The 25,152-nt window shown below is 40.8% G+C and overlaps 1 protein-coding gene across 2 annotated transcripts in view; it reads right to left on the bottom strand.

Moving 5' to 3' along the window:
- The window catches only part of hpgd (15-hydroxyprostaglandin dehydrogenase), a 40,977-nt gene extending 23,227 nt beyond the window's left edge, over positions 1-17,750 (bottom strand). Inside the window, exons 1-4 of one of the 2 annotated variants that reach the window (XM_086142753.1) lie at positions 17,438-17,750; positions 15,570-15,693; positions 12,588-12,694; positions 9,311-9,407 (exon numbers count right to left, since the gene is read on the bottom strand). In XM_086142753.1, the coding sequence (XP_085998879.1) occupies positions 9,311-9,407; positions 12,588-12,694; positions 15,570-15,693; positions 17,438-17,530 (421 nt within the window). In that variant the 5' untranslated portion in view covers positions 17,531-17,750. The remainder of the gene's footprint in view (positions 1-9,310; positions 9,408-12,587; positions 12,695-15,569; positions 15,694-17,437) is intronic. The other variant, XM_086142752.1, reaches the window with a different exon arrangement.
- Between the last annotated feature and the right edge of the window lie 7,402 nt (positions 17,751-25,152).

Genomic DNA, 25,152 nt, shown 5'->3' with positions numbered 1-25,152 from the left:
TTAGCAAATAGAATGCAGAAGTACTTAGGTAAATTGATTAATCCAGACCAGACCGGTTTCATACCGGGTCGACAAGGAGCAAATAATATTAGAAGAGCATTACATGTACAATCAGTGGCAAGACATTCAGATTCACCCGTCAATGCTTCTCAGTCTAGATGCTGAGAAGGCGTTCGACAGGGAAGGAGGGGAGATGCACAAAATTTCGTTGTTCGTGGATGACGTTCTTTTGTTTATAAGAAATCCTCAGGCATCTATACCGGCCCTTATGCAATGCCTGAGGGACTATGGGGAGATGTCAGGGTACAAGGTGAATGAGGGGAAATCAGAAGCAATGTTGATAAAAGGATGCTGGCCGACATGCTTGGATGGACAGGTGAAATTCAAGTGGTCAAAAGGGGGCTTTAGATACCTGGGAATGATTCTCACACACGACACAAGTCAGCTATATAAGGCAAATTATGGTAAACTAATTTCTCTGATCAAAAATGACATGGAAAGATGGGAGGTGCTTCCTTTGTCCTTAGTTGGGAGGATAGAAAGTATCAGGATGAATGTCCTACCTAGAATGCTGTTTCTGTTCGATGCTCTGCCTATCACTGTTCCTGTATCTACCTTTACATTACTGGATAAGCTCATTTCCAAATATATATGGCAGAACAAGAGGCCCAGAGAGGGATTGAAAATACTCTGTGCACCCAGAGATAAGGGCGGATTGGCCTTGCCACACTTCCGAAGTTAATACCTGGCAGCACAACTTGGAAAATTGGTGTCATGGATAAAACTAGATATGTACACAAGATGGGTGCATAGAGAGCACGGTTCAGTTAAAAATGTGTCGCTTTCAACTCTTCCCTTTCTAAATTCAAAAGCAAGACGTGGACTTAAGATACAAAATGAATATGTCAACCATACACTTAAGGTTTGGGAAAAGACAAGACGATTCCTGAATCTACCTCTATCTCTATCGAGGGCAGCAAAAATAACAGCAGCAGGTGACTTTATGCCAGCAAAGATGGACGGTGGTTTCATTAGATGGGCAGGGAAAGGTTTAATCACAATAAATCAGTTATTTGAAGGAAGAACTCTGAGGGCTTTTTCACAACTTCAGGCAAAATACGACATTGACTCTATTTAGATATTTCCAAATTCAACATTATTTGATGACACACAAAGAATGGGACAATATTAAAGAAGCTTCAACTAATTTTGAACAATATTGGATTGAGATAGTTGAGAACAAAATGAACATTAAAAATACAATATCAGATATATATGGCAGGATACGTATGGACACTTTAGTAGACACACGGGATGTGAAAGCTAAGTGGAAACTGGAATCTAATGCCGTGATTGCTGATGGAGAATGGGAGAGTTCTTGGTTGCCCTGGCAAAAATGTTTAAGCAGCCCAACATGGAGGGAGTTCAGCTGGAAGTTAAGAATAAGGTATTTTACAAACTCCCTTGATAATTGCTTCTTATGATAGTACCTGTTCCCCCCTGTGTTGGAGGGGCTGTGGCATAACAGGGGACTTTTCCCACATTTTTTGGGACTGCCCTAAACTGATGAAATTCTGGGAAGAGGTAAAAAAACAAATAAGTGAGATTTTAAAATTAAACAGACCAATTGATCCACAGCAATTTATTATGGGTACAGCATCAATAAGCGATTTAAGGAAAAACCAGGGGTTTTTGCTTCGAGTTCTTCTATTAATTGCACATAAAATGATCACAGTAAACTGGCTCAAACCCCACCCACCTACCCTGGACCAGTGGCATCAGAGGCTTAAGGATGTAAACTGCATGGAACGCATAACAGCAAACTTACGACTTCAGACAGACCTATATCTTGACAAATGGGCACCCATTAAAAAATATTTGGAGAGTTGAAGATATTATCTGTATTTGACTGAGTTAGATGTTTTTTTTTGTTTTTGTTTGTTTTTGTGTGCCTATTTATTTATTTAGTCATTTATTTATTTAATTTTATTTTTCGCTTGCTAGTGAGGAAATAAGTGACCTATAAAGAATATTGTATATGTGTATCTTGTTATGAGGTTTTGTAAGACTGTGTGTGACTCTGTTAAGGAACCTGTTTTAATAAATGTTCAAAAAAAAAAAAACATCCAGAAATTGGGCAACTATACCAAGGCTGGATTTGCGGCCATACATGAGTTACTCAAGGCCACATCCCTAATGGCTTTTCAGAATCGTATTGTGTTAGACATGTTATTAGCAGAAAAGTCATAAGTATGTGGTATATTTGGTGACCAATGCTGTACATTCATTCCAAACAACACGGCCACAGGTGGGGAACTGTCGGTGGCTTTGGACGGCCTGTGCATGCTCAATAAAAAGATGAAGGACCACTTTGGAGTAGATACCAGTATGTGGGACGCGTGGCTTAACGTTTTTGGAAATACAATATATATGTTAGTCCAAAGGGAAGGTCGCATTTACGTATATAACGAACCACAACAAGAGGGGATGATCCTGAAGTGATTTTTATGTACCAGAAATGCACAGCTTAAAATGCGATGATTGTTATGATTTGGGGTGGCCTCTTTTGAAGAGGCCATGAGGGAAAATTAAGAAATCAACATACTTGCTTTCCTCATGAATTAGACATTACATTTGCTTTGCTCAACATATAATCCAATCAAACAGCAGCCCGGATAAACAACGCGAGAGTTCGGCGCCTACAGGGAGCGAGCCAGACGTAGTGTGACATTAACAGCTCGCGGTTGTAGTGGAGAAGGCCTCCTTCTTCCAGGTCACACCTGTTAGGGAGGGCAAGTTGTTGTCTTCTCTTTTCAGACATCAGTGTGAGACGGACGAGATGTGCTGACCCAGCGATAGTGGAGAAAGATGGAGAAGGAACTGGGGCAGAGTGAAAAGAAGACGTACGGGAGGAAAACAACGCACACGTGGAAGACCCTGTCTCGCCTGCAATGAATATTCATGTAAAAACTGTATGTAACAGCCAGTCAGGGAGAGAAGGGTGCTTTTTGCTGGGTGTTCCAAGCACAGGACCTGTTGACTGCAGACACTGGGGGAACAGTAAAAGCCCGGGTACCTGTATTAGATGATTATGTATTAGGGATTTTTGAAGAAGCTTTGCTTAATAAACACACATCTAAATTGATCCACCTCGTTGTGAATCGTCTTACTCCAGCCCGATTCCCACGACTTCAAATTAGAACTGTGATGTCATGGTCAAGGATGGAGAAAGGGCAAATCTGTTCAGCACAACTCTGCTTCAAAGCTCAGCAAGAAATAATTTAAGCCTAAAATGAGTTTTAGCTATCAAACCTCGGATTTGCTTTTTATTTCTTGTATTGCCAACGTTAATAATGGTGAATAAACGAGTGTTTAAGCCCCATTAAAATTAAGCCTCATAAAAATGTGAAAAAAGTGATTATTTTTCTGCCTGTCATGAATGAGTAGTATAAAGTCTGAGTTGCTCTTCCCTACTTTTTGAGGAAACTACAACAGTTTTCCTGTTGGATTCAATAACAGGTTGCTGGTCTAAAATACATGGCTGGACTCTAAGCAGCTTGGGAGTGAGTATGTAAAAGAAGAGAAGGGGATGAGAAGAATAGTGTCAGATGATTTGCTCTTTTGCCCTTAAAGGGAGCAATTGAAAGGAAGAGGAAGGAGCACGTACATTATGACTCACTGTCATTGTCTACTATTATCTTGGCTCCCTTGTTCCATTCTAACTTCCCATGAATTTGTCACGACATATTCATGCAAGAGTTTTTTGAAACATCTGGTGATTGTCCTATTTTGTTGGTCTAACAGCCAGAGTGTTTTAATGTGCATTCATCCCTTTTCTTCTATCAGCAATGAGGGATTTCTTGCATTATATCCTGACTTTTGGCTGTCTTACTCATTCTTGGGATTTGTCTGCCTCAACAGAATATTACTTAAGCACTCCGCATGTGCAAAGATAAATGTGCTGAGAGTAAACATGATGGATGTGTGTACACATGGTTTTCGACCCTCAGTAGGGTCCTTGAGGGTGCATGGGAGGTCCCCATCCAGTCTGCAGGCTGTTCGTTCCCTGTATGATTGTGTCAGAGAATGGTCCACATTGCTGGTTGTGGATTTATTTCCGGTGAGGGCTGGACTCCACTGCCCTTTGCCACCATTTCTGTTCAGAACTTTCTCGGTGCAGCTAGGTTATTGCAGGGATCTGGCTTGGCGGCCTCAATATTGGGTCTCTGCTTTTCCAATGATGAGGTTCTGCAGCCGAATGTGAAGTGGCCAGGATGTTGATCAGTAACTTCAAATCCAACACCATGATTTCTGGAGTGGCCACTCTAGATCGGGGATGAGGTCTTGCTTCAAGTGGAGAAGTTCAAGTTTTGAGGGAAGGATAGAGTGGGAGATTGACAGGCGGATCGGTGCGGCATCAGCAGTGACAGATGAAGATAGAGCTCTAAATTTACTTATCAATCTACATCCCTACCCTCACGTATGGTCACAACCCAAAGCTCGTGACTGAAAGAACAAAGTTGTGGATCTAAATTAGTTTTCTCTGCAAGGTTTCCAGGCTTTTTCTCAGAGATAAGGTGAGTTCAGCCATCTGGGAGGGGCTCAGCAGAGTCTCTGCTCCTCAAGGTGGAGAGGAGCCGGATGAGGTGGCTCTGTCGCCTGGTCAAGGTGCCTCCTGGACGCCTCCCTCTTGAGGTGTTCTGGGCATATCTAACACTAGAGGGAATATGCATCTTGGCTGGCCAGGTAATGCATTACGATTCCCCCTCAAGAGCTGGATCAAGTAGCCATGGAGAGGGAAGTCTGTGCCTCTTTCGAAGTCTGGGCCTCTGCAGCCCAACCCCGGATAAATGGTAGACGACGGATGGATGGAGATAAACATAAAGGCAAGGTAATATGAAACTAAATGCTATGAACACTGACAAAGAAAAGGGATTGTCTGCTAAAATGATTAGTCTTCTTCTTTTGGCTTTTCCCTTCAGGGGTTGCTACAGTGAATAAACCTCCATTTAACCCTATTCTCTGTTTCCTTCTCTCACACCCACTCCCTTAATATCCTCTCCCTAATCTCCTTGGTCTTCCTTGAGACCTCTGTACATGACTGAACCATCTCAGTCTGGCTTCTCTAACCTTCTCTCCACAACATCTAACATGTGCTGTTCCTCTGATAGACTCATTCCTGATCCTATCTGTCCTGGTCACCCCCAAAGAGAACCTCAACATCTTCATCTCTGCAACCTCTAGTTCTGCCTCCTGTCTTTTCGTCATTGTAACTGTTTCTAGGCAAAACAGCATAGGTTGTCTCACCACTGTCTTGTACACCTTTCCTTTCATTCTGGCCGATAATCTTCTATTGCATAGTACCCATGATACTTTTCTCCACCCATTCCAACCTGTTTGGACCCGTCTCTTCACCTCTTTTCCACACTTTCCGCTGCTCTGGAGTGCTGATCCCAAGTACCTGAAATTCTCCGCTCCCTGTAGCCTCACTGCTCCACCTGGGTCCATCTCATTCACACACATACACTCTGTCTTGCTGCGACTAATCTTCATTCCTCTCCTTTCCAGGGCATACCTCCACCTCTAGATTTTCCTCAACCTGTTCTGTGCTCTCACTACATATCACAATGTCATTTGCAAACATCATGGCCCACGGAGATTGATGTCTAACCTCGTCTGTCAGCCGGTCCATTACCACTGCTTATAAGAGGGGGCTTAGAGCTGATCCCTGATGGAGTCCCACCTTGAATTTCTCTGCTACCCCTACCGCACACTGCACCACTGTCTCACAGCTAGCATACATGTCCTGCACCAGTGTAACATACTTCTCTGCCATTTTAGACTTCCTCATACAATACCAGAGCTTTTCTCTTGGCACCCTGACATATGCTTTTTCAAGGTCTACAAAAACGCAATGCAGCTCCCTCTGGCATTCTCTGTACTTCTATATTAGCTCTTCACTTTTACTAATTTGTGCTATGTTGTGGTCTACAATAGTCATCTCCTCTACCCTTGCCTCTCTTTCATTTTCCACCATCAGCTCTTCAAAGTACTTTTTCCATCTTCCCATCACTCTTCTAGCATCTGTCAATACATATCCCTCTCTATCCTTAATCACCCGGACCTCTTATACAACCTTTCCATCATTATCTCTCTGTTTAGCCAACCTATATAGATCATTCTCACCCTCCTTACTATCCAACCGAGCATACAAGTCATCCTTTTTTTTGCCTTTGCTACCTCTATCTTTACCTTACGCTGTATCTCCCTGTACTCCTGTCTGTTCTTTTCAGTCCTCTCAGTAACCAACCACTTTCTCCGTATATACTCCTGCACTTGCTCATTCCACCACCAAGTCTCCTTATCTACTTTCCTTACAGATGATACACAAGGAACTCTTCTATCTGTCTGCCTGATAACACTAGCTGTTGCTGTCCAATCATCTGGAAGCTCACCCTGACCACTCAGAGCCTTTCTCAACTCCTCCCTGAAAACCATACAACACTCCTCCCTTTTCAGCTTCCACCACTTTATCCTCTGCTCTGCCTTTGTCCTCCTGATCTTCCTTGTCACCAGAGGCATCCTACAAAGCACCATCCTATGCTGTCTGGCTACAATCTCACCTAAAACTACTTTGCAGTCACTGATCTCTTTCAGGTTACCTCTTCTATACAAGATGTAGTCTACCTGCGTGCTCCTACCGCCGCTCTTATATCTTTCCCAATCTTCCTGTTTTTTTCTGGAAAAAGGTGTTCATGACAGCCATTTCCATCCTTTTGCAAAATTGACCACCATCTGTCCCCCTGCATTCCTATCCTGTATACCAAATCTGCCCATCACTTCTTCATCACTTCATTGCCTTCGCCAACATGTCAATTGAAGTCTGCGCCAATTACCACTCTCTAATCTCTGGGGATATTCTGCATCACTTCATCGAACTCATTCCAGAACTTCTCAACAAACTCATATCCCACCTGGGGGGCATAGCCACTAACGACACCGAGTATCACACCTTCAATGTCAGTTTCAGACTCATAAGTCTATCTGATATTCTTTTCTCCTCTAGAACGTCCCTAACAAACTCCTCCTTCAAGATAACTCCTACTCCATTTCTCTTCCTGGCAGAACCATGATAGCACAACTTAAAACCTGCTACTAACCTTCTAGCCTTATTACCTTTCCACCTGGTCTCCTGGACACACAGTATATCCACCTTCCTTCTCTGCATCATGTCATCCAACTCTACTTTTTCCTGTCATAGTCCCAATATTCAATGTCCCTACTCTCAGTCCCAGACTCTTGCCTTTCCTTTTCTCCTTCTTTGACCTACAGTAGCCCATTTTCCATTGGTTCCCTGTAGGTCATCGGTACCAATGGCGGTCGTTGTTAACCCGGGCCTTGACCGATCCAGTATGAGATTATTAGGTTTGATTCGCATGTTTGCTTGTGACAAAAGTTTTATGCCGGATGCCCTTCCTGATGCAACCCTCTGCATTTATCTGGGCTTGGGACCGGCTCAAGGAGACACTGGCCCGTGCTGCCCTTAGGCTGCGTTGCTAAAAGTATGAGTAATAACTTCATTTCAGCATGGCCAACCACGGATTGTTTAGGGCTCCAGTCGCTCTACCACAGTGAATTTGATTCTTGGATGCTCAAATTAATATATAAAATTACATTAAGAATATTTGCGACAGAGATTAGTGATGCATCATGAAGCAGGATGAAGAAAAGCATATGGACTCTGATATTCTTATATCTGAGATCTGAGGCCTCAGTGATACAAAGAAAATTAACCCAATATGAATATGATATCTGTCTATGGCACTGTCCTGTAACTAGTTGGATCAGATATCCTGTGTTACAATGTGCAACAATTTCAAATTCACAAATTGTTAAACTACTGCTCAAGAAATCAATGATTCCATCAGGACCTGGGCCTAAAAACCAGCAGCCAGTGCTAATACCCCCCAATATTTTTTTATTTCCATTCATTGAAAACTAGTTTCCTTTCACGTAGCCCCTGAAACTTGCATTTCTACAGACATCAAGTAGTGGTTTTTATTAGTTGGAAATTTAGCCATAGCTTTTCCAATATTTTCTAATGTGATGTGAAGCTGTCAAAATTACTTGTCACATTATGCCACCACTATTGCTTTATTGGCTCAACTATTCCAGATGAAAACAATAACAGGATCTTTCATTTGGCTTATTAAAAGACTACATGTGTTATGAAGAAATTGTTCAACAGAACAGAATATATAACCACTCAGAAGATGCCAACAGGGTAATAGTGTAAGAAGAAAACCCCTTGATTCTATTGTGTTTTTATGATATTTAAAAAAGGAATGCTTTGAGGTAAATCTGACAGCTCTCAAGAGACCAATTTGAAATTCATACACTGTCGATAATTTGAAAATCTTCTGGCCTATCGGCAGGTTTTTCACAATAGCAGAAAAACAAATAGGCCTCTGCAAATGTTGAAACCATGGACAGGTGCAATCAACTAAAATATGTTTGCGTGTGTGTATGAAGAGCTGAGGATTTAGGACAACAAGCATTGCAATGATCATGTAGATTCAGATGATGTACATGGACGCTTCTCAACCTCTCATTGTTGCTCAACATCTTGCATGATCCCCTCAAGTTTGAGGAAAATGAAAGTGTTATCATGATCTTGGCTTCTAGAGACTTTAAGAAGTACTAATTTTTGACATTGTTTACATAGAAACCTGTGTCTTTCTCTCAAAGTGCCAGCAAGATGATGTACTTCTAAACAAGCTATGTTCTAGAATCTATCATGAAGTGATTTTTTCACCACTTACAATTAATCAGAAACCTAGCAACTGCTCACTTGTGTAAAAAAAAATCTAGTTGATATCTATGTCTATATCTTAAAAAGTCTGACTTGAGTCCACGTCAGGTGACTCGTGACAGCATGGAAAGCAAAACTTGCACAAAATACAGTGTCAGTCAATGAATTCACATTTTGATGTAATTGATTACCAGCCAGTGTTGTTCAGTTCTTTTTCCATTGCAGAAAATCTGTATTAACACTATACCTCACACTACACCATTACCAACACCAATCTCTTCAGGAGCTGCAACATTGGTACAGAGACTAAGAATTTGAAATGTGGCCAGATGGTTTCTCATATTTTCATGTAACATTGCAAATCTAGCTGTTCCAGGAGGCTAGCATGTGAGTAACAGTGAGTGACATGGCATCCAATCAATTGACAAATCCCTGTTGGAAACAAGTCTGTTAGTAAGCGGCTGAGGAAATCTGTAGGTATTAGTGAGTATGCATTACCTGCCATGGAGGATACGTTGATAATAATCCCTCCTTCCTTGCCGTTTTCTTTACTCATATGTTCAAGAGCCAGGTAGGTCCCATTTATTACGGATGTCTACAAAATTAAAGGTGAGACAATGACACATGACATGCAGGAAGATCACAGGCCTCGAATAGGAAAGAGGTAAGGGTACACCTTTCAATAGCTGAGATTATGCAAAATAGTCAGCTATTATACCAGGCAGTATATAATTATATAGTTCAAACTTCTTCTTATTTCGGCTTTTCCCTTCAGGGGTCGCCACAGCAAGTCAAATCATAAGTAGTTAAACCTATATATCATTATGTGGAAAAAAAGAAACAAAATTATGGTGTTTCAATTACAGAACACACATTTGTTAAAAATAAAATATATATTAAAAAAAGACATCACTGCTTGACATTTTCCATTATCTAGCCCCCTTCTAAGGTGATTCTTCTTCTTCTTCTTTCGGCTTTTCCCGTCAGGGGTCGCCACAGCGAGTCAACTTTGACCATCTAACCCTATTCTCTGTATCTTCCTCTCTCACACCAACTACCTTCATATCCTCTCTCACTACGTCCATAAATCTTCTCTTTGGACTTCCTCGAGACCTCTTGCCTGGCAGCTCCAATTCCAGCATCCTTCTACCAATATATTCTCTATCCCTCCTCTGTACATGACCGAACAATCTCAGTCTGGCTTCTCTGACCTTCTCTCCAAAACATCCAACATGTGCTGTTCCTCTGATTAACTCTAAGTTATTTTCAAATATGTGCTTTACTCATATATTTTATTTGTAAAACTTTGATTGTATTTTTGTCTTTTTAGGTTTAGAAAATAGCAAGCACAAAAGATTAAAACCTCAAGAACAGAAAATCAGAACTTTGCAAGGCAGGAGTTGGATATTTTCTAGCAGTGTTCTAGCTGGAATAAAAGGAATCATGACAATTTATAAATTATATGGCAATTTAAGTTACAATTTATTGGATGATTTACTGTTTCAGCACTCATTTTTAGCTGCCCTCAAGAGATGACAATTTGAGGGAATTCATGCTCTACAGCACATTCTTACAGCTTCCATAAATGGCAGTTTAACATTTTTTAAGTGTTTACATTGACTCCACATCCTGCAGCTGTAGTTAATGTACATATCCAAAGTGTTTTAGTCACATAAGATTTGACTGTATGTCATTCACCAGTGGATAGTAACACAAGAACTTAAATGCAGTCTAGCAAGGGAAGATCCTGTTTGACATGAATAACTGTAAATCATAACAATTTCTCAAGTATATAATGTAAAGGGACCTCCTATTATAATCATACATATGGAGAGCATTATTTGGCATTTCCCTTTGAAGGATATTGCACTGTGCTTTTCAAATGAGTATTTCAATGACCTCTCCGAATGATGGGTTTAGGAGTGTACATGTACAGCACAAACCCAATCACTAGTAATCACTTTTTTGGTTAACAAGAGACCATAAATCAGTGTTTGCTATAATAAATCTAAAAAAAGTGGGAACAAATAGTTACATAGATATTCTATTTCAATTGTGATATTAACCATGGCTGCCTTTTTACTGAATTCTGGGGCTGCTTAGGTAGACAATATTATTAGATCATAGCTTTTTGTGTTGCTAGTTTGTATCTCTGTTGATATGGAATGTAGGATATTGAAGGGATCATTGGGAAACTGAAAGTCTCTCAGTCATTCTAGTTTATAGTGATTGCTTTATTGACAACTGTTACAGAAACCAGTATGGACCCTCATGCCAAAACAATTAGAGACATTGAGAATATGCAGCTGCAAGTATCTTTCCAGGAATCAGTTTTCAAAACTGTTATTTTTCCATGAAACAGCTGCAGGAAATGACTGCCTGTGGAGTCCACATTGCAAAGGTTGGGAAAAGACATTCAAAAGGAGTCTTAAAAGATGCTGTGGCAGCTCTAAACCAATTTGTATACTATTGCCTTGTAACAAGTTGCTTTCAAGCTATCTAAGCAGCATCATAAAGGATGTCATCAAGTGGCTGCAGATATTGCCAGCAAGGAGACCGACAAGGACCACCATGCCTGGTGCACCAGGCTGGAATCAAGAGACCTAAATTGAGAGAAGCTGGTTGTCAGCCTGGCAGATAAGGGGATTAAGAAAAAGACCAGAGGCATATTTTGAATTATTGAGTAAGAGGATGTCATCTATTTTTGGATTAACTGCACAATGAAAAACACATGTAACTGAACACGTGTATAGAATATTGAGTGAGCATGCTATCACTGTTGTTTTGAAACTGGCCATTTTTTCAGCATCCACCTTTGAAGACATATTTAGAAAAAGCTCCCTTGGAGAAAATGACACACAGAATATCTGAGCAGCTAGTCATGATGTTATGTACCCCAAATTGGTGGAGGCATAATGTTGGGCTGAACCTTTTCCCAGAAGTACATGTTGCTTGGCCATATCTTTACAGGGATTTGTTTCAGCTCTCCACCTCCCTGCTGCGAGGATTTAGTGACGCATTTATCTGACATAGAAGAGTAAGTTAGTCTACATTTTTATGGAATGAGTAATGGCGATTGTTTTCTCTCCATTCTCTTTGAACTGTGATGAATAATGTTGAGTCGTGAATATCAGGGTTTTCTTTCTTTCTCTCCTTTTTTCCATCCATCCAAGTTGAACTACAGAGGAATAGGTGTTCTGACAACTTAGCAATGTCATCACAATACATGAAAAGTGACAGAAGTCACAATTTATCAGTTTGATAAAAAAAAATTCAAAAGGCTGACACTATTGCTATCCAACACTGTGTGTGTGTGTGTGTGTGTGTGTGTGTGTGTGTGTGTGTGTGTGTGTGTGTGTGTGTGTGCGTGTGTCTTCGTGAGGTGCACAACAAGGGTGCAGTTGCATGTTAGGACAGGCTTCTGCCACCTTTGTGTGCCTCTGTATAAGTAAACACTGTCAATAACCAGATTACAATTCACATGCAAAAAAATCGCTGACGACTCTTTAACCTCTAATACTTGATTGTTTAAATACTACTTAATGAACACATGATGAATCTTCCTCTGTCTGTGCTGTAATGTTAGTTTCATATTAAGAACCAGCCAAACGCATCTTATCAAAAAACAGGTTAGACCCCTTTGTAAATGTACTTCCTCTTGAAAGCAATATTCAAATAGATAGGCTAGTGTTTGTGTGTGCATGCTATAAACCCTTCTCCTGAATACAAATCAGATTATCTTGACAAATTATCAGCTGCTGTTGTGTTATCTCACCAGATTGACTTGTATGGTCTTCTCCCAATTCTTCTCATTGTTGATTCCGGCATTATTAATGACAATGTCCAAGCGACCAAACTGATTGACAGTGGTGTGGAAAGCTTCTGCATCACAGAAACAAAAAGTTATTGCCAAAAAATTTCACACATTTGCGCAGGACTTTGATCACTTTCTCACAAAGATATCTCTTCTACCGGCATGGTTCTTGTTGAAATGTTAAGGTTTCAATTCTATATTATCATGTCATATTATACTATATGCTATATTGTACATCTGATTTGATCCAACTATGGATGACCTCTGATCTGACAAGTGAAGCCAGTAGAGCACAGAGGGCTGCAACACAATGACAGAATCAGTATACAGATATCGCAATAGCCGTTACATTTTCCACACAGTACTAATCCTAATACATCAGTATGTTAAAATTATACTGTCCACTGACAAAAAGATACTTAATGATAATAATTAAATGGATTATGTTCTATTTGTTATATTTTGTAGACTTGACCATTTTCTATATGGATTTAATGTTAATGGGGTTTTGTTGATATTTTAAAGACAGTTATGGACATTGACAAGGATAATAGCTTTGGGCTGATTATAGACTACAAAGTGAAACTGGGATTAAACTGGCATGGGATATGTTTAGCCTTGTGCTTGGGAAATGTCTGAATTCCTTTTGTGCCTATTTTGCATCCTGCATAGCAATCTTTGTCATGCCATCGTGTGCACAGTTCCCTCAACACAGAGGGAGAACATGGATAGACAAATTAGGAGTATCTTCAAGTATCCAAACACAATAGTACTGACATTTTTGTGTATTTTTTTTCCTGTAGTCTGTGGTAAAAACAAGCCCCACCCTCCTGGGGATGGGTAAAGGATATCTCCCCAGTTGCCCCCTCAGACATGTTGCTACATGCACAGGTACTTGTAGCCACAGAGACGCTCTGGAATGGCAGTTCCATGCCAATGTAGACTTTAAAGTCACATCCAGCATCCTTTTATCACCTCACATGAGCTGAGTATCTGACACAGCACAATGCAAGAAATGTATGCCTATTTGTGTGTGTGTGCATGGTTGCAGGGATGGGTATGGAGGTGCTCTTACACAAGGACCAAGCAGCACTTTGTTTACCTCTATGTGTGAAGCAACAGATTAGGTTGCATTAACTGTTGAAGGGAGAAACCTGAAGTGGTAAAACCAGCGTGTCATCAGCCGTCACATTCCACACCTGGACAGCCTGCTATTATACACAAACATACCCGTGCCTTTAACTCACTCATTTAACTAATGATCACAAAATCCACATGTATACAGGAAGCCACACTCTCAGACACAAATGCAGATATGCAGACAAATCCAAACCCAATCACATAGATGCGGACACCTGCATTTCTTATCCCCCAAAAATCCTCCCATTCACATTCTGTTGCCAATGTCTGTCAATCATCAGCAGCATGATCAGAAAGCCGCAACACCAAACAACATTCCGAACATGCAGGGATTTACTGTTTTGGTATTGAACGATGAAGTATTTTTCTCAATTGCTCCATTGAAGACAGAGTTATTCACATCTGCGTACTTTCATTCTTGCCCCCCCCCCAACACATACACACACACACAAAACCAAACACCCACACACAGTTGTAAAAACATGGTCAGGTGAGGTTGTGTAGTCACGTCAGCAGTCACATCGGACAAAACACAAACAAGATTAGACAAGCCTTTGGGACAGTATGTGCAGGGGGGTGGGGAAAACCAAACCAGTCACATGCTTTTTTTTATGCAAGACATGAGGGAGTTAGGAAATGTTGATTTGTTATTCAACCATGTGAGTTTGCAAACTGAGTGTATCAATGACAGTTGTTGACAATGCTTCTAACAGCTACATTTTAGAGCTGCGCTTTGCAATTTGATGAATGTTTATTTAATACAAGAAGCTTTGTGACACATATCCCAGAGTATAAGGCAAATATTCAAAATGAAATAACGCTTCAGCACAGTGAGTTTTACAATTCAATATTTTCTTTTTTTTTCAACATCTCACTCATTTGTTTATATTCTACCGATTTAAAAAATCTTTCTTATCTTCTTGGTACATGAGAAGTTAACCCAACCCAATGTGTGGTATGGATTGTTTACAATTATGAGAAATGAATAATTATAATTAAATCATAGAAAAATTATTCATTTTCTATATTTGGTTCCATTATTGGATCTTAAAACTGGGGATCACCGTTTTCAACTGTTTCCGTTGTTATGTTGACATGTCTCGATGGTGAAACTAAGTGTATCACACATTTTTCAGGAAGTACTGGTTTTGCAGAGGTAAAAATTGTCTTATAAGTGAGCTAACAATCATGTAACTGGCAAAAGCAAGAGCATTTGCATAGTTTCAGAGATCTTCTCCTCCACATTGAAATTATTTAAGAGAGAATAAACAACTACATTTATTGAGCAAAAAAGTAAACACACATAAACTTTGCTCAGAAAGTTTGTACACAACCAAATTACTTCTAAAAGTTATGAGGAACTACTGTGTCTGGATACTAAACAATTACAAAATCTCTATAGAATGAGGAAGGAATAATTTTTCATATCTAGTAGGAGAGCTATTTCTCTTAATGTTTAAAGTTCTCCTTTTCACTTAAATGCATGTTATGATAAAGCTGTGTCAGAGGAAACTTAAAAGCCTAACTGTCAGACAGAAAAAAAGAGGAATTTCATGGAATTTTCTTTTTCCCTTGCATGGGGTGGAGGAATTTGTCTCTCAAATTTCTTGGAAAACAACTGCCTTAAAAACTAAACACAACTCCCACCTTTTATTTCAATCTCTAACATTTACTTTAATTTCTATCTGCTCTTCCAAAATCAAAAGTGAGTTGTTGTGTATACTCATGTTCTTCAAGAAAATTGTTGTGGTAAATTGTCAAGAGAAGTAGGCGTTTGGATTCAACTGCATAGGAACGGATTACCTTTAAGTGCATTTCCGTTGGCCACGTCACACTGAATAAAGGTGCAGTTTCCTTCACCAAACTCCTTATCCAGCTCGGCCTTGCAGCCCTCACCGCAGGCTTTGTTCAGGTCGACCACAGCAACCTATAAGAGCAAAGCCTTGCATAATCCATATGCTGATGGAACTGTCAGTATCATTGAACGAAGTCACTCAAGAACTGTGAGTCTGGATTACACAAATCATTATCGAACAAGGATACTTAACACTCTTAACATTCTATCTCCTGCATGATTCATCATTCTGACTAGTCAGACAATATTGCTACGAAAATAGAATGGACTTCATTCAGTTTATATAAAAATGGAGACAGGTTTTGATCTTGTCTGTTCCAGTATAATATCCAACTGCTCAATTTCAAATGAATCAGTTTGCAATTTGTTTAATTGTATACTTTAATAAGAGTACAAATACAAGGTTTAAAAAGAGTTTGTATTGATCACATGAGTGAAAAAAAGTTTACATTTTCTCAACTGTGATGGGGGGGCTGAATTACCTGCTCAGAAAAGTACTTAGAAACCTATGAGATATGAATCTACTTGTATGCTGCTTGAGGCCAAATGAAACCAAGGACAGTGAACCTGATCCAACCAACCAAAAATAATTTCTTCATAGGATTTAAAAATCAATTCCAAAAACACTATGGAAAAATAAGAAGAATTTTATCTAGTCTAGTTTAGTTTAGTCTAGTCTAGTTTTCCTGGCCTTGGTTGAACCACAAAAAATGTATTTACCACATCAAACTTCATCTTTTCATCTATGATGCCCAGCCATTTACTCACATCTGTTTTTTACTATCTCATACGCAGCCCTGGAAAGAGTCAGGGTTCACAGAACTGTTCCTTGTCTATTTGTCATTTTATTACGCAAGTGTTTAACAAATATGTAATTATATTCAAGTGGGATGTAAAAAGGAAAAGGGGGATACACTTTTTACACAACATAAACCAAAATATAGGCTGGATTTATTATTTAAACTTCTGCATTAAGTATGTGATTTGTTTAGATTTGTTTATCTCATCATAATATATATATATGTACATATATATATAATTCTCTATCTCTATCTCTATCTCTATCTCTATCTCTATCTCTATCTCTATCTCTATCTCTATCTCTATCTCTATCTCTATCTCTATCTCTATCTCTATCTCTATCTCTATGCATATACATATATTAACAGAGAGCAACTCCATACACCCACATGTACTCAAGAGATGTAATGAGGCACAATCCTCTTATGCCCACATAATGATATTTATTTTTGAATGCACACTATTTAATCAACACTTTTTCTGACAAACATAAACAATAACCAATAGGATACATTGCAGTCTTGCTACTATCAATTAAGCATCTACAATTGTTAGTGAAGGTAGTACATAATTAACTGCACTATGAAATTACACACACACACAAAAAAAGATTTTGATACCTAATTTGCCAATATTCAGTAATGTGATTTTTTTTTTTTTTTGTTTACGTAATATGCTTAGACCTCAGCATGTCTTCATTTAATCTTTGTACAAGAAGGGCATGGCCTTCTTGTATGAACCGTGTCTGTAAGCGTATATGTGTGTGCTGTGACATGAAAAGGCTTCAAGATCGACACAGGATCAGCATGACATGTACATTCACAAAATTCATTTTCTGCTGTGCAGGTGTCACAACTGAGAAAGCAGCGCTAAACTGGGTTTACTCCAGGTTTTGCTTCGGCAGCAACAGTTAAGTCAGACACACAAACACATACATACACTAACTGCATTCAACTTACAAAGTACTGACTACAGTGTGTTGGGAAGTTATAAAATGTCAGAGGTGTAGACTAACCTTGACTGAGCTGTTCATCAGCAACTGGACCACCGCTCTCCCAATGCCCTGTGCCCCCCCGGTCACCAGCGCCACCTTCCTGCTAAGAGACATGATCTCTTCCAACTTTCTTCTGCTGTCTCTGCTGCACCCGCTCACTCACTCACTCACTCACTCACTCTTTCTCTTTCTTTCACTCTCTTCCTTGTAGTCTTTCTCCTTTTCCTTCCTCTCTCTCTCTCTCTCTCTCTCTCTCTCTCTCTCTCTCTCTCGCTCTCGCTCTCTCGCTCTCTCCCCAGCACTTTGACTGGCTTCCTCACTCATGAATGTTTTTACTCTTTCAGCTGGGCTGTTCTCCCTCCCTTCCCCCCTTGTGTTCCTTCTCTCTCTCTCTCTCTCTTGCTCTCTCTTGCTCTCTCCGTGCTTATCAGTCTATACAAACCAAGCAGTTAGTGAGTGAGTGAGAGTGAGAAAGAAACCTAAGTGAAACGTTCAGGGTTTTAATTGCAGGCCTCTTTCTACTAACATTACGACCTTTTCTGAAATCCTGTACACAAATCAGAATATAGAAGTATCTGAGTGGCCAAGATGCAAAACCTCAGTAAGTATAGTATTTAAATATTATAGTTATTTTTTGGATAATTTATCTCTTTATCATACTTTACAATATTTTTACAGTAATACAATATTTTACAATAAACAATATTTTGTTTATTTATAACCCTGTCTTGATAATCTTTTAAGAATTTCATACTTTTTGAGTATGAAATTTCAGTTCCCCTTTTTATTTTTGAAAATTTGACCAAATAGGAAATTTCTAAATTTAGTTTTTTTTTAATGTCTTTTTGTGAGCATTATGACTGAAATTAGGTATTGATTTTCAATCAGACAGAATGGAGCAGCTTGACAAAATTATGACTTGTGAATACAGGCAAACTACAAGCCTTTTTTTTACATGAAAAGTTCTACTTGGTCTCCAGACTTTGACCTGCCCCCCCCACCCTCATGTAATAAGTGTTATCTTTTAATGGTTGTTTAAACCCGTACAGTTTTCAGGGGAGTTCACGCATCATTATGTTATTCAGTATTATAGATGTAACAGTTGATATTGTATCTACATACACAATATGGCCTAAAGTTTTTGTCCTACTGCCTTGACTCGCACATGAACTTAAGTGACATCCCATTCCTAATCCATAGGGTTCAATATGATGTCTGTTCACCCTTTGGAGCTATAACAGCTTCAACTCTTCTGGGAAGCCTGTCCACAAGGTTAAGTAGTATGCATATGTGAATTTTTGACCAGTCCTCTAGAAGCGCAACACTGATGTTGGATAAGAAGGTCTGGCACTCAGTCTCCGCTCTAATTCATTCCAAAGGTGTTCTATGGGGTTTAGGTCAGGACTCTGCGCAGACCAGTCAAGCTCATCCACACCAGACTCTGTCATCCATGTCTTAATGGACCTTGCTTTGTGCACTGGTGCACAATCATATTGGAAAAGGAAGGAGTCAGCTCCAAACTGTTCCAGGAAAGTTGGGAGCATGGAATTGTCCAAAGTATCTTGGTATGCTGAAGCTTTCAGAGTTCCTTTCACTGGACCTAAGGGGCCGAGCCCAGCTCCTGAAAAACAAGCCCACACCATAATTCCCCCCTCAACCAAACTTTGAACTTGGCAGAATGCACTCAGACACGTACCGTTCTCCTGGAAACCACCAAACCCAGACTCGTCCATCAGATTACCAGATGGAGAAGCATGATTTGTCACTCCAGAGAAGGTGTCTCCATTGCTCTAAAGACCCTTTGCATTGCACCTGGTGATGTGTGGCTTGGATGCAGTTGCTTGGCCAGGGAAACCAATTCAACGAAGGTCTCTGTGCACTGTTCTAATCTGAAGGCAACATGAAATTTAGAGGTCTGAGGTGATTGACTGCAGAAAGTTGTCGACCTCTTTGCACTATGCGCAATGGGATCCGCTAACTCCGCTCCATTAGTTTACGTCACTTCGTGGCTGAGTCACTGTCGTGGCTGAGTCACTGTCGTGGCTGAGTTACTGTCATTCCCAAACACTTCCACTTTCTTATAATACAGCTGACAGTTGACTGTGGAATATTTAGGAGCGAGGAAATTTCATGACTGCACATGACTGACATTGCTGCACAGGTGGCGGGTGAGCAAATACTTTTGGTCATATAGTGTATGTGTCAATAAAGATGTGTACAAAAAAACGATACACAATTATATATTTATGTATATATGAGGTGGTGCAGTGGTTTGTGCTTTCGCCGCAAGAAGGACCTTCTCACTTTCTTTTTGTGTGGAGTTTGGATGTTGTCTGGTTCGGTTTTCTCCGTCTCCCAGAAATTGCCCAAAAGTGTGAATGAGAGAGTACGATTCTATCTCTATATGTGGCCCTGCGATCGACTGGTGACCGGTCCAGGGTTTACCCCACCTCTCATCCAATGATAGCTGGGATAGGCTCAAGCATTCCTACAACCCTGAGTGCAAGACAAGTGGTAGATAATGAAAATATCTATATCTATATCTATCTATCTATCTATCTATCTATCTATCTATCTATCTATCTATCTATCTATCTATCTATCTATCTATCTATCTATCTATCTATCTATCTATCTATCTATCTATCTATCTATCTATCTGTCTATCTATCTATCTATCTATCTATCTATCTATCTATCTATCTATCTATCTATCTATCTATCTATCTATCTATCAAATATAATATATAAAATAAATATATATATGAAACCCTTGATTTTACAGTGGTGAACTATTTTCTTCTACATCAAGATATGAATGTGCCAGACAGCCCATGAACATACACATGGGCTATTCACATGGCTCAGGTGCTGTGTGAGAGAAATGAAAACCGCATTGGCCATAAACTACCAATGACACTCTCATTGTGCTGCGCGCCGCTTTGCACCGGGCATAAGATTAGGCCCACTATCTTGTATATATAGTCTTGACAAAAGAGGTGTTTAATGTGCATCGCATTATCTCAGTTGTTATTCAACATGTCAGATTAAATGGCAGCAGACTGACAACCATTATAGTACATTTTATACAAACGACCTGAGGGAAGCAATATTTAACTTTTTTGCTTGTCCTTAATAATTGATGACCTTGAGCATTGTTATTTTATATTATATTCGGTGGTAACTGTAATCCATGTGCAGCTGTGGTCAGCAGTGTGACAGGAAATTATTTACTCGGTGGATTTGGTTAAAAAAATGATAAGGAAAAGCAGGAAGCTACTGATAAGATATTCACAGACAAGAATCTGGCTATGCAACCAACAACAGTTCAGTTTGCCCACCCCTCTAGAGGGACTGTCGGAGAGCGCTCCTACCAGGGACTCCCTCGTTCGACTGGGAGACTTCAACGCTCATGTGGGCAACAACAGTGCGACTTGGAAGGGCATGACTGGGAGGAACACCTCCCTCAATCTGGACCTGAGTGGTGTTTTGTTCCTGGACTTCTGTGCTCGTCGCAGATTGTCCGTATCAAACACCATGTTTAGGCATAAAGGTGTCCATATGCCGTCAAACTGAAGAAGGAGTCCTATCGGGCCTTTCTGGCCTGTAGGGCTCCAGAGGCAGCTGACAGGTACTGGCAGGCCAAGTGGCATGCGGCCTTGGTGGTTGCCAAGGGAAATACTCGGGTGTGGGAGGAGTTCGGGGAGACCATGGAGAACAAATCAGGTGGGCTTCAAGGAGATTCTGGTCTATCTGTCAACAATGTGTACAGTGGGAGCGGGCGCTATGAACTCAATTTGAGATGTTGTTGATCGCTGGCAGGAATACCTCCGAGACTTCCTCAACCCTGTTGAAACACCTTTCAATGAAGAAGCGAGGGGGGGGGACTCTGGAGCAGACAAACCTATTTCTGGGGCTGAAGTTGCTGAAGCAGTCTCAAAGCTCTTCAGTAGCGGGGCCCCAGGGGTGGATGAGGTCCGCCCTGGGTGCTGTAGGGCTGTCCTGGCTGACACACCTCTGCCGCAATGCATGGACACTGGGGACAGTGCTGCTGGACTGGCAGACCAGAGTGGTGATCCCCCTTTCTAAAAAGGGGGATCTGAGGGTCTGCTCCAACAACAGGGAGATCACACTCCTCAGCCTCCCTAGTAAGATCTAATCAGCGGAGATAGAGAGGAGGGTCCACTGGGTTGTTGAACCTCGGATCCAGGAGGAGCAGTGTGGTTTTCATCCTGGCCAGTGGACCAGCTCTATACCCTTGGCAGAGTCCTCGAGGGGGGATGAGAGTTTGCCCAATTACTCCTCATGTGTTTTGTGGATCCAGAGAAGGAATTCAACCATGTGCCAATCCTGTGGGGGATACTCCAGGAGCATGGGGTACCGAACACCATCAAACCGGGCGCATTGCCAGTTGTAAGTCAGACCTGTTTCCGGTGAGAGTTGAACCCCGCCAGGGCTGCCTTTGTCACCGATTCTGTTCATCACTTTTATAGACAGAATTTCTAGGTTTGGGGGAGAGGTCCTTGCCCAAGTGGAGGAGTTCATGTATCTCAGGGTCTTCATGAATGAGGGAAGGATGGAGTGAAAGATTGACATTTGGATTGGTGCAGTATCTACAGCGGTGTGGACTCTGTGCTGGTCTGTGGTGGTGAAGAGGGAGCTGAGCCAACAGCTCAGAGAAGCTCTCAATTTACCAGTCGATCTACTTTCCCACCATGGTCACGAGCTGTGGGTAGTGACTGAAAGAACAAGATTGTGGATACAAGCGGACAAAATGGGTTTCCTCCGCAGGGTGGCCAGACTTTCCCTTAGAGATAGGGTGAGAAATTTGGTCATCCAGGAAGAACTTGGAGTAGAACTGCTGCTCCTCCGCATAGAGAGGAGTCAGATGAGGTGGCTCGGGCATCCTAGCCTGGATGCCTCCCGGGGGAGGAATTCCGGCATGTCCATCTGGGGGGAGTCTCCAGCTCACTGCTCCAGCTGCTGCCCCCATGACCCGATATGTGGATAAGCGGGGGGAAGCGGGGGAAGATGGATGGATGTATTGATAATATTATGAAAAAAAAAACATCACAATAAAGAACTTATGAATACATAAGTATATTTTCAGTGTTGTGCTCTCTTTCAATATTATAGCCCTTCAAAGAGGAAATACAATAATTAAGCATACAAAAGAGGAAAAAAAGTATATAGTATATTATTGACATTGTCATGTGATCTGTATGATACAGATACATACATCACTTTGGTTCTGATATTCATCACTGTAGTGATTGTGACAGGAATGGTTTTGGGACTTTCATTTTTGCAAAGTTATCCAACTAGTGCTAGCCCAGACCTTGTGTACCTGAGGATATTTGTCTCGTCAGAAAGGCTGTACATTACTGCCATTTGTCAATCTGCAGTGGTCATGTTACTATTACAAACCCCACTGGCTGCCATTAAAGACCTAATGGTAGCCAGTATTGTGAAATCCTTCGAATAACAATATCATACCCAGAGGGTATCTAGTGCATACGTGATTTTTTGGAAGCAATAGATGACTTGTGATATATTTTCCTCATTTCCCTGTTCCCTGTAATCTGACTCACATGAAATTGCCCTGGTAAATTATGTCAGCAAAATTCCTGATGCCAAAATCATGACTGGAAAGCCTCTGCCCTTTTAAATTGTCTATGGAAGTACCTCTTTGGACTGAAGTGTGAAGGTTTCATTAGTATGTTTAATTTGTTTCAACTTATTATTCTTCTGTGGGAAATGTGTACACACGAGTCCGTATTACAAAACGCCAAGCCCTTTATTTATTGGCTAAACTGGAAGTATGCTCTCTTCAGTTTCAAACTGAAGAGGCTTCTTCAATTCGAACTGAAGAAGCCTCTCTAATGAGGGGTGAAACGTCTTCAGGGAAAGATGAATCCATGTTGAAGACTTTGACGAGGATTAACCATGGCCTGGATGCCTGACAGCCTCCTTGGACAGTGGAACTGTGGTTAAATGTTTTTTTTTTCAATGACTCACTAAGCTATTCAGTTTATTTTTGCAAACAAAATTGTAGCCCAACATTAAGGAAAACACAGATTATGTCAAAAACATCCTCTGGGTTTGCAGATGTTTTGGTTGATTAAACTTCCTTAGTGGCAATCAGGGGGAATGCTGAGGATACATGAGGTCATTGTACAACTACTGACAAAAAGTTACAAAAGTTAAGGACATATATACATTAAAAGTCAGATAATAGAAATCATGATCAATTCAATCATGGAATATCTGTACAACGGCGAAATGCTCTTCCTGTGTGGTGCACGAGAGACATGCAATGTTAAGCTCTTAGTGTGTATGACTTTACATAAACAGATTTGATTGCAAATAAGGTCTGCCCACGACAAGGGGCCCTCTTTAAAAGCAACTGCAACAGTAAGACTCATATTCCTATCATCCTAATTTAGAAGAAAGATTGTAAAGGAAAATTAAGCACTTGTGAAGTTGCTGTAGTAGTCAGATTGACAGGAGCTGATTAGGTGAATCACAGGCTGCTCTTTTTAATGGAGCCAGAAGCCATGTATTACAACCTATGACACTGCACCTGTTTCGATGCCAGTCAGTTCTTGAGAATACCATCCAGTCTGCATGTCCCATTATTGGGTCTAAATAAATGACTCATGAAAAACAAAATAGAACGTGTGACATGCAGAAACCCATCTGTCTCACAAGAGTGGATGTAAGTGCATTGCAACATTTAAAGGGACATGGTGCTATCACAGGATATCTAATAATGACTTATCCTTTATTTATCACTCATGGGGAAATTCATCTGCAATGACTCATCATGGATGAACCATGAGGAGAAGGCTGCCATCCACCAGCGCCAGGGGAGCAGTTAGAGGTTCAGTATCTTGCTCAACAACACTTGAATTGAACCAGGAATGTTCACTTCCAAAGACTACTGCTCTGCCTCCTGCGCCACGCCACGCCACGCCACGCCACGCCACGCCACGCCACGCCACGCCACGCCACGCCACGCCACGCCACGCCACGCCACGCCACGCCACGCCACGCCACGCCACGCCACGCCACGCCACGCCATGCCACACCACGCCACACCACCCATCTCTTACTTTTCCTTCCCTTTTTGTTGCTTGATTTCCCAATTGCAACTTCAAACTGCATATCAGCTGAACATTTCACGGAATTATCACTTTTCCAGCCGGTAAACAGATAAAGACTGTAAAACAAAGCACAGTGCTCATTGACATCTGGACCAGTGGGTTCCAACTGTGGATTACTTCCATGATACATGACTGCTTTCATCACAAATGTGAATGGGCATTGTAACTCAGATGACAAAACGAAACAACATTTTTGTAGAACAATCTTATCCCTGTGTCTTCAGATTCTGTGATGGAAGACAAAAGACAATTTTACAGGCAGTGATGATCCAGAGGTCATATTCAATTCTTTCTGCATCTATTCCATCATTTCCTGAGGGGAAAACCTAGTGTGATCTATTGAGTTTAGGGATATTAACTAAAGATGTTAAAATTACTACAATATGTTGTTGGAGCAAATAATAGAATGCTGAGTTCAAAAAGTATACTGACAATTACTTGACATTTTTTTTCCAAACCTCAGGCCTTTAGAGTAGCACACCAGCAGTGGGTTAAAATACTGGTGTAGATGCCACACAGGAACTATGCGGAAGGCTTTGTATTAATAGGCAGTCTGAACATCCTTTCAGG

Source organism: Fistularia commersonii, chromosome 35 (genome assembly GCF_037954325.1).
Source record: "Fistularia commersonii isolate RoL2024-O1a breed Wild chromosome 35, RoL_Fcom_v1.0, whole genome shotgun sequence".
Lineage (NCBI taxonomy): Eukaryota > Metazoa > Chordata > Actinopteri > Syngnathiformes > Fistulariidae > Fistularia > Fistularia commersonii.
Note: the sequence above shows the minus strand (reverse complement) of the source record. Positions and strands in the feature narration are given on the sequence as shown.